Below are 11047 nucleotides of genomic sequence, written 5' to 3'. Positions count from 1 at the left end.
ATTTGCATTTCTAATTTCTTGCTGCACCTGCATGATCACTTTTAATGACTCATGAACAAGGTCACCCAGGGCTCTTTGGACATAACATTTCCCAATATCTCACTATTTAAGAAATGCTCTCTGCCTTTCTGCTTTTCTACCAGTGTGGATTGCTTCACACTCATTCACATTATAGTCCAGCTGCTATGTTCTTGCCCATTCACTTAACATGTCCAAATTGCCTTGAAGCCTCCTTGCATCCTCCTCACAACTGACATTTCCACCTAGATTCTTGTCATCAGCAAATTGAGAAATATTGTATTAGGTCCCCAGGTCCAAATCATTCAGATAGATTGTGAAAAAAGCTGTAGCACATGCCCTGATGCCAAGCGGTGCTCCACTCGTAACAATCTGCCAACTTGCGAATAACCAATTTATTCCTTATTCTCCCTCAGTGTACCCAAACAGGTGCTGGAGTGTAGCAACTAGGGGATTTTCACAACAACTTCATTGTAGTGTTAATGTAAGCCTACTTGTGACTATTAAATAAACTTTAACTTTCACTTAACATTATAATACTTCTCCCATGTAAAACCCAGCTAATTGAATTCAATCTAAAATAAATTGATTAATTTCTCATAAAAGATGAAAGTCATAAAGAAAAATAAAACATAAATAAAAGCAAAATACTGCAGATGTTGGAAATCTGAAATAAAGCTTCAAATGCAAGGTTAACATGGTTGAAAGACAACCAACATACTCTATTGACAGTAAAGCTTAAGTCATGACTCACTGCCAGTTTTCTGAATAAAAAAGTATTTACTGACTTTCAATACTAATAGACAAGTTACTGCAAATACATTCAGAGCACACGTACATTAGAGAAAACCACATTTAATACATTTTTTGTTGTAAAACTTTCAACTTATTAATAGTTAAACTAGAAATATGTAACCATTCCTGAGATTGGAGTCCACAAAGGCTGCAATTCTCTGACCTTGCCTGTAGCTGGGATTCTCCTGTCCTGCTGCAGCAAACAGAGATTCGGCTAAGGGCCAAATTCTCCGTTCTCACTGGCAGCAAGGTGTGCGAGAGGAGAGAATTCCGGCCAAAGTTCCAAGTTCACAATTTAAATTTTGGGTTTTGAACACTTCCATATACAGTACATGAGGATAGAGTAATGGTTTATAGAAAATAAGGTATCCATTGGAACGCACTCATCCTAGTATATATGTCAACACAAATATTATTTATTTTCTGTTACTTTGAAGATTTGAAAAGTGTTTGATATTCTGTAGATGTGCAGATTTTGCTGTTAATACAAATATTGCATTCTGTCCAAACATACAGGAATTCAGTCCATCATATGGAACATCTTTTTCATTGGGGAATTGTGAAACTGGGTGGTAGAGGAAAAATAAGCAAAACAAGCAGAAAAATGCAAAACAATGCATTTTCCTGACAAATTTGCAACCTTAGCAAATTCCAAAGTACTTCATTGCTAATGAAATACTTTTAAAAAGATATCCTTACTATTGTAAGTAGGCAAATGCAGCAGCCAATTTGTTCACAAGATCCCACAAATGGCAATGAGATAAATGCTGGCTGATAATGTTGGCTAGTGATGAAAATGAGAGAAACAGCTCAGGAATGAACAAATCTGGCTCCACCCAATAGCTCAATGTGTAAATAACTGGCATTAGTTAACACTGGCATAAATCCAATTAAAATTAATGAGATAGCACCAACTGAGATATGTAGGCATGAAGAATAATCACTTAGCAGGGATTAGAGGGCTTTAAATGACCTTGGAACCGTATTTCATAGTAAATCACCACCTCAAACAGAGAAAAGAAAATTGGGAATGGAGGGGAAAATACATAAAATTAAAATACAGATGAACATCAGTGAAAACCAAACTGGGAAAACAAAATAATGTTAACAAGAAGAGAGTCAACTGCTAAATCAGTAATGTGACTGACCCAGTGAAAGGGGGAATAGGACAGATAGAATAGTGTTGGGAGATAGTGCTGCAATGGCACACAAGATTCATGTGCATGTGCCACAAGTTTGCAGATTAAACATGTTGCAAATGCTTATTTAAGGCTTCTACAAAGTGTGCCCTCTTCTGCATTTCCACACATTTCTTTTTCAAATTTCAGTAATAACAATGCTTTCAAAATGCATTTCCTCTAACCCAAAATGTGTCTGCTGGTGAAGGAAACATGTTTGGAATAGTGCACACCTCAAATTCAGAGAAACATAATTAATGCAGTACAAAATAATGATTCAACTCCATCCAGGCGCTACTGTAATTACCACCAATTCCTAGCCAGACAATAATTTTACAAAAATAATCAGAACACACAGATAAATTAGGAGGGAAAAAACCCAAAAATGTTTTAGGCTTTGGGCCTAAAAATTCTTTACTTCTAATCTGGTTCCTACACATTGATAGTGTATGTTTGACTTAATTACCAAGTCCTAAAAGAATAAAATGAAATGTAAATAAACAACATAAAACTAATAAATATAACAGAAAAGTCAAGAGCATTGCAAACACCTGTAAATAAACTCTGAAGTGAACTGGATCATTTCGCCTCAAAGACAATGACACAAGTGATATCAGAAAGAACACTTCCTATCAAGGATATCTGTTTCTACTGACCTAATAACTTTATTAAAAATAATGTACTTCGAAATCTCTACTAAAATAGCAAAAACTTGAGGCAGCTGCCAATATATGGCAGGCTGTTTTGGGAAAATATGTGGAATTAAACATATTCAAGAACTCCAAGGTGTCAATAATCTCTCTTTAACACGTATTTTTCTGCATGCATATGATCCTCATTTAAAAAATAAGCCAGCTCAATCCTCGCGAGTTCATTAAAGAAGAATCCTTTCTGACAGGGATCCGATGATGGCACGTAGCCTACAACAAAACTTCAATCAAGTGCCAAGCAAAATAATAGCACAGTTATTTCCCTGTGCGAAGGCTATTGGTAACCCAGAAAACATTAAATATTGTGAACAATCTAATTTCCATCACCAACAAAATTATAAGTGACACATAAAATGACATGAGGGCATGATTATTTACTTAGGCAATTTATTTCCCCTCAGATTCAATCAAAAGGTATTGTTATTTTCCTCCATCCTGTGGTCTTCTCTGATGCTGCTTTTGATTTAAGCATAAGATGTGAAATGGAAAAGGTTGTTGGCAAAGTAAAGAACAAATACCAATGATTACAGAATCATCAGCATGGAAAACGATCTTTGGAATGCTAATGCTATGCCCCTGCCTGAATATCATTGTCCTCAAAATAGTGCAAATTCATCACAATTCTCTCCATTACTCTTGTAATTATCACTATTATAAACATACACAATTTGCGAACCTTGGTCATTCTTGGAAAGTTGCTAGGTCAGAATTCCATGGAAAATCAAGTAAGAAGAGTTACAGAAAATGTGTTAGTTCTGTGAGTGGACTCTCCAGTAAAGGACCATGACCTCTCACTCCCCACCCCTATAAATAATTGGTAAATTTCATTAGTATATTCTTGCTTCTAGCATAAAACACACAAGCTATAAAATTCAGCACACAATTTCGATGTGGTTTTTGTCACTGGCAAAAATCAATGCTAATTAATAAAAATGATTACTAAAACAAATGTATTATTCGTATTACCACAATGAACATCTCCTCCACGTGTAACAAGTCTTGAGTTATTAATGAAACATGGAAAAAATATTGACAATGTTATTTCCTTTACCTCCCAACTTCTCTACTTCTTCAAATGAAAAAATTAAAGTTTTGTATAAATTTTATGCTAGCAACTTATGAATGAACTAATTTACTGCTTGTGTTGGGAATTGGGACTGTTGCCTGCCAATATGCAATAGTAATGGTGACACATCACTGTTAGTAAATATAAAACCTGTGGAAAGAGTTCTTTTCTCTATTCCAAGAATAACTCTTGTCATATTTAATGAAGTCACTGACAGCAGCCATGTGTCTTGCTCCTTTACTACATTTCATTTTGATCTGGAGGGATTTCACTTGCAACACAGCAATTTATAAGAAGAAAGTTGAAAATTCTAAAATGAATTTTAAAAGATGCAAATAGCTGGAAATCAGAAATAAAAAATGAGAGAAGTACACACCAGTTCGATCAGGGTGTATTAAAGGGTAAACCAACACAATTTTTCTCATTTAATTTTCAAGCTACAGCCCCTCCTATTTCCAGCAACTGTAGTGAAACAAGGTCAGGGTTCCTGCTGAATAATATTACCCAGATAAATCTCTTGTTTTTGGCAGAAACATTTTTAAATCCAATAGTGTGAAAATCATTTCCACTGATGACTTTCTACTGATTTCTCAAGTCATTCCATACTAAATAAGGAAGCAAAAATATTATAAATTGATTTTCTTTTAATATTGTATGCTTGGAAAAAAGATAGGAGTAGCTTTTGATGAAAACCCTACCCTTATTATATTTTTCAATATGTAACGATCAATGCAATTATTTATTCTACTTTACCATTTTGGATGTGGGAATAGGTTGACTTTGACTGAAGTCGGTTCACCAAACAAAACACATAAACATTCACATCACATCCAACAAGTGCTGATGATCTGCTTTCAAAATAATTACAGTTCCTCCTTGGTCTCAAATCAAGTTTAAGAGCTTTATCATAAATTTTAATTAAGGACAATAATCTTTAAACTATAGGAGCAAACTAAAATATAAAGCTAACAATCAAATTATGCTATATTTTCTCCATTATTTTCATCAGTACTTTCTGTGGAACCCTCAAATAGTGACAGATCTGTGGTCAACAAGCTGTGCAACTGAGAATCAGAATGTGTTTTGGAAGTCATGTTTGATGACGTGCAATTTATGTTGCTTCCCAGAGCATCAGATAATTCATTATTTTGTATCCGGTGGTCACTCTCAGAATCAGATGGGTTTGCTGCATTTGTTCTGGCTGGTGGGAATTCAGAAACAGGTGAATTATCAACATCATTCTGAGATGTTATGATGCATTGCCCTTTCAAAGCGCCTGTTTCATTACAACCATCGCTTAACTCAGCAGTAACTAACTTCTCCGTCATTTTTGCTATTTCATTTCCTGGATTGGATTGGGACACTGATGGATAAATATCCATTGTCTGGGAGTCTGTTTGTAAAGGTAAAAATACTGGACTTCCACAACTATCCTTTCGTTCCACCTGCATTTCTTCAGATTCTGTGGATTTTTTCTCCTTGCCAGAGAATTCTGGTGCTGAAGACTGAGATGGAGTTCCTTGACCTTCTTTTAATTGATCTGTGAATCAATGAATTTTTTTTAACAATCGATATACAGCATGTTTTATGAAAAGTTTAAACTGTGCACATAAGAAAAGGATTATGTCAACATCAAACATCTGTAATGGTAGGTAAGACATATATTTTATAAAATGTAAAAACTATTGACAAATATGATAAGGATCACATATTGATAGTCACATTAATGTTTCATGGATCAACTATAAATATCTTATGTATAAAAAGAAGTGAAGTAAGTCACTAGCCTCTGCACTCATAAGTGTTTTCAATGGAAGAAAGTTTAACAGTGGAGTTGGTACAGCTCTTTGAATTGCTGATAAGTACATATATAGATATAAGCAGATTTCCCAACTTGAAACAGTAATCACAAAAGGGAGGGGTACAAATTTAACATAACTCAAGCAAAAGAAGATACTCAAGATCTTTATCTTGCTGAAAATAATAGATGTGTGGCAGACTCGCAACAAAAAATGTTATTGCTCTGTCAATCTTTTAAGTTGCTGAATTGTAAATTACAAGAATAATGGCATTTATATATCACCTGTCAACATTCCTTATGGAAGTTTTCATATAAGTTTCTATCTACATCTCTCGTATCCACTAACACCTATCTGGTCTGATTTCCCCATTAAAATGGCAGTAAGTGACACTGCACTGGACACCTTGTTGACCTTGTGGTGCAAAGATTTAAAATTTCTATCACAGTTCCAATGTCATGTTGTTTCTCTCAAGGCAAGATTATTTTCGACTACTTAGTGAATGTTTTCTGCTTTTAATTGTACATATCTTCCTAGCACATAACTTTCACCAACCTCTTCTACAGCCTAAATGGCCCTCTTGCTGGGACTTGCTGTGCCTCACTCATGTCCCTTCCCAGTTTTAACCAGGGCCCCACTCCTCCTTTCCAATACCCAGGATTAGTGCAATTCTGACATGTGACCCCTGTGCGTCTGTCACCACTCCTTCCTCAAATTATATTCTGGTCCCCTGCTACATTCACATCTGCTTCTGGAGAGTTGCCAAGAAACACATACACATTGCCATTTTACAGTCTGATGATTGCCAGAAAGTGGAACTTCACTTCTCATTTGGGCAGAAGTCCCGCCTTGGAAAGCTGCTGACTAGTCAGATTGGCTGAAAGCTCTCTACCCCCTCCAGGCAAGTGCTGTAGTGTGTGGTAGAGGCACTGCAGCAACACGCCAAGAACTAAGTACAGGAGCCAAAGATAAGTAGCAGGGGAATTGAGTAGGGGACGATAGGGATGTCATGATGGAGAGTATTCGGAGTCCTGGAGGATAGGCTGGTGAGGGGAGGAGGATGTCCAGAGGTCTTCAGGCCTTGAGGGAAGGGGACTTCCTGTCAGAAAACGGCTCTTTATGGAGATATCCCTCAACCCACACCGCCACCAAACTCACCACCCCCTCCCCCCCCAGAATGTAGGTTTGGTTGCTTTTCTGTCCATTCCCCCTCCGCCCCCCACCTCAAGTTGTTATTCATCTACCAGCCTAAAAATTGAGGTATTAAGTGCAAGGATGGTCAACAGGGATTAAAATCACAGACAGTTCCTCTGTCTACTAATGGTTGAATGGGCAAAATGCTGGGCCATGAGGCTGCAGATTATGCTGAAGTCCACTTCTGCTGCTGTTGATGCCCCACAACACCTCATGGATGCCCAGCCTTGGGTTGTTAGATCTGTTCGAAGTCTGTCCTATTTAGTATAGTGATGCTGCCATACAATGTGATGGAGGATATTCTCAAATGTGAAGGCAGGACTTCGTTTCCACACAGACTGTGTGGTGGTAACTCTTACTGATACTGCCATGGACAGATGCATCTGCAACTGGCAGATTGGTAAGAATGAGGTCAAGTGTGTTTTTCCCTCTTGTTGGTTCCTTCACCACCTGCTGCAGACCCAGTATAGCAGTTATGTATATCATTTAGGACTTGACCAGCTCAATCAGTAACCTTTCTGCAGTCACTTTTGGTGATGAATATTGAAATCCTCCACCCAGAGTGCACTTTGCACCCTTGCCACCCTTAGTGCTTCCTTTCTTGTTCAACATGGAGGAGCACTAATTCATCAGCCAAAGGGGGACAGTACATGGTAACCAATAAGAAGTTTCCTTGACCATGTTTAACCTGAGGCCATGAGACTTCCTGGGGTCCAGAGTCAATGTTAATGATTCCCTGGGCAACACCCTCCTGACTGTATACCACTGTGCCATCACTCTGCTGGCACAATGCCGCCAGCTCTTTTGGGTCTGCCCTGCCAGTGGGACAGGACATTTCCAGGGATGGTAATGGTGGTGTCTGGGGCGATATCTGTAAGGTATGATTCCGTGACAATGACTATGTCAGGCTGTTGCTTCACTAGTCTGTGAGACAGCTCTCCCAATTTTGGCACTAGCCTCCAGATGTTAGTAAGGAGGACTTTGCTGGGTCCTCCAGCTGTTGTCTTTTCCAGTACCTAGGTCAATGCCAGAGGGGCTGTGTGGTTTCATTTCTTTGTTGAGATTTTGTAGTGATTGATACAACTGAGTGGCTGAATTGCCCTTGACACACGTCACAAATTAATTTAAGAAATCTTTGCCCATCCAGTCTGCCTCTGCTCCTCTTTCGGCCCTTCTCCACCTTCCTGCCATCTATTCTCCTTTCCTTCTATCATCCTCTTACCTCCCCTTCCAGTGTAACTGTTTCTTCTTAACCCTAGTCAAATTACCAGCAGCCCCACCCCACATGCCTGTCTATATTTACTGATGTCTCAGCTTCATCTAAATTATTCATATACAAAGCCACAGGAGATGGAGTAGTGTGTAATTAAATACTCCTTGAAGCATGATTAAACTCTGCTGCAGCATGGATATCCTTGATTGCCTCCAGAAGTCAGGGAGAAATTTCAGACAGCTTTGACGTTTGAGATTTTCCGATAGTTGGCTATTTCCCTCAAGTGGGTTAAAACCTAGGGGATGTGGGGTTGAGGTCAAAATCTATGGAGTGGCTTCTATCAAGCTTAATAAAAATTTCAGACCTGCCAAGAATGTATTCGGGATAAGCAGTCACTTTTGTATTGATAATTAAATAAGCTAAACTATGAGTTTTCTCTTTTAGTAAGGAACAAATTAGATTCAGTAGAGAGAAAAAAATCTTTGTTTGGTTACTTTAAAAGTCATACTAAATATAGTTGTTATTGTTTGTTTTGGATGTCTTTAACAGATCGTAACTTGGATCCCTCTCCAACCCAGCTCTCACTTGGTGCTGATGGCAGTTTCCCAGCTTCAAGATGCGGTCACAGTGGGGAAAGGTTTGGGAAGCGCTGGTATCCTGTGTTGTTAGCAGTGGGCAGAAGCAGATTGGTTACCATTTTTAGCCCCACTAGGCTCCCACATAGCATTGAAACTTGTGGTGCCACAGAATCGAAATATGCAGCCTGGGGTCTTAGACTGAGGGTATTTCAGAATCACTCCCAGAGCCACAAACCGGACGTATTGAGAAAAAGCAGGTTAGTCATGTCCGTAAGTAAACAAAATACTGTGGAGACTGGAATCTGAAACATAAGAACTAGGAGGAGGAGTAGGCCATCTGGCTCCTCGAGCCTGCTCCGTCATTCAATAACACCATGGCTGACCTTCTTGCGGACTCAGCTCCATTTACCTGCCTGCTCACCATAACCATTAATTCCTTCACTGTTCAAAAATTTATCTATCCTTGCCTTGCCTTAAAAACATTCAATGAGGTAGCCTCAACTCCTTCACTGGGCAGGGAATTCCACAGATTCACAACCCTTTGTGTGAAAAGTTCCTCCTCAACTCAGTCCCAAATCTGCTTCCCCTTATTTTGAGGCAATGTTCCCTAGTTCTAGTTTCATCTGCCAGTGGAAACAACTTCCCTGCTTCTATCTTATCTATTTCTTTCATAATCTTATATGTTTCAATAAGACCTCCCCTCATTCTTCTGAATTCCAATAAGTATAGCCCCAGTCTACTCAGTTTCTCCTCACAAGCCAACCCTCTTAACTCCGGAATCAACCTAGTGAATCTCCTCTGCACCCCTCCAGTGCCAGTATATCCTTTCTCAAGTAAGGAGACCAAAACAGTACACAGTACTCCAGGTGTGACCTCACCAGCACCTTATACAGCTGCAATATAATCTCGCTGTTTTAAAACTCCATCTCTCTAACAATGAAGAACAAAATTCCATTTGCCTTCTTAATTACCTGCTGCACCTGCAAACCAACTCCTTGAGATTCCTGTACAAGGCCACCCAGGTCCCTCTGCACAGTAGCATACTGCAATTATTTACCACTTAAATAGTTGTCCATTTTGCTGTTATTCCTACCAAAATGGATGACCTCACATTTACCAACATCGTACTCCATCTGCCAGACCCTTGCCCATTCATTTAGACTATCTATATGCCTTTGCAGATTTTCGGCGTCCTCTGCACAATTTGCTCTTCCACCCATCTTAGTGTCATCTGTGAATTTTGACACACTACACTTGGTCCCCAAATCCAAATCATCTATGTAAATCATAAACAATTGCAGTCCCAACACTGATCCTTGAGGCACATCACTAGTCACTGATCGCCAACCAGAAAAACACCCTCACTCTTTGCTTTCTGTTCATTAACCAATCCTCTATCCATGCTAATACATTACCCGTAATACTGTGCACTTTATCTTATGTAGCAGTCTTTGTGCAGCACCTTTTCAAATGCCTTCTGGAAATCCAGATACACCACATCCACAGGTTTTCCACTGTCCACTGCACATGTAATGTTCTCAAAGAATTCCACCAGGTTAGTCAAACACGACCTGCTGTTCATGAACCCATACCACATCTTACCAATGGGACAATTTATATCCAGATGTCTCGCTATTTCTTCCTTGATAATAAATTCAAGCAATTTCCCTACTACAGAAGTTAAACTAACCAACCTGTAGTTACCTGCCTTTTGTCTACCTCTTTTTTAAACAGTGGCATCACATTTGCTGTTTTCCAATCTGTGGGAACTACTCCAGAGTCCAGCAAATTTTGGTAAATTACCTCCAGTGCATTTGCTATTTCTCCCGCCATTTCTTTTAGTACCTTGGGACACATTCCACCAGGACCAGGAAACTTGTCTACCTTTAGCCCGATTAACTTGCCCAATACTACCTCTTTCATGATAATGATAGTTTCTAGATTCTCACCTGCCATAGCCTTCCTGTCATCAATTTTTGGCATGTTATTTGTATCTTCCACTGTCAAGACCAACACAAAATACCTGTTCAATGCCATTTTCTCATTTCTAGTTATTACATCCCCCTTCTTCTCCTCTAAACGACCAATGTTTACTTTCGCCAATCTTTTTTGTTTTATGCATTTGTAGAAACTTTTGCTATCTGTTTTTATATTTTGAACTAGTTTACTCTCATAATCCATCTTATCTTCCTTTATAGCATTTTTCGTGGCTTTCTGCTGACCTTTAAAGATTTCCCAATCCTCTAGGTTTCCAGTAAGTTTTGCCACTTTGTATGCATTTTCTTTCAATTTGATACCCTCTTTTATTTCCTTAGATATAAAAGATAGAGGATGCTGGGAAAACTCAGGCCGCATCTGTAACGTCAGAAAATAGAGTTAACGTTCTGAATCCTTTCGACTCTTCACTAGAACTGAAGAGAGAGAAAAAGCGTTCAACTTTAAAGTGTAGCAGTGAGAGTCTGCAGCAAAATATAGCAACCTTAAGAATGAAATATA

General features: G+C 38.7%; 1 protein-coding gene across 3 annotated transcripts in view; it reads right to left on the bottom strand.

Moving 5' to 3' along the window:
- Positions 1 to 837: 837 nt before the first annotated feature.
- LOC145343258 (coiled-coil domain-containing protein 149-like) overlaps positions 838 to 11047 on the bottom strand; it is a 118151-nt gene continuing 107941 nt past the window's right edge. For all 3 annotated transcript variants that reach the window (XM_080189363.1, XM_080189374.1, XM_080189383.1), the window contains one exon: positions 838 to 5307. In XM_080189363.1, the coding sequence (XP_080045489.1) occupies positions 4745 to 5307 (563 nt within the window). In that variant the 3' untranslated portion in view covers positions 838 to 4744. The remainder of the gene's footprint in view (positions 5308 to 11047) is intronic.

The sequence above is a fragment of the Carcharhinus amblyrhynchos genome, chromosome 1 (assembly GCF_965287045.1).
Source record: "Carcharhinus amblyrhynchos chromosome 1, sCarAmb.v2.hapA, whole genome shotgun sequence".
Lineage (NCBI taxonomy): Eukaryota > Metazoa > Chordata > Chondrichthyes > Carcharhiniformes > Carcharhinidae > Carcharhinus > Carcharhinus amblyrhynchos.
The sequence above is the reverse complement of the archived record's forward strand: the minus strand, read 5'-3'. Positions and strand labels throughout refer to the sequence as shown.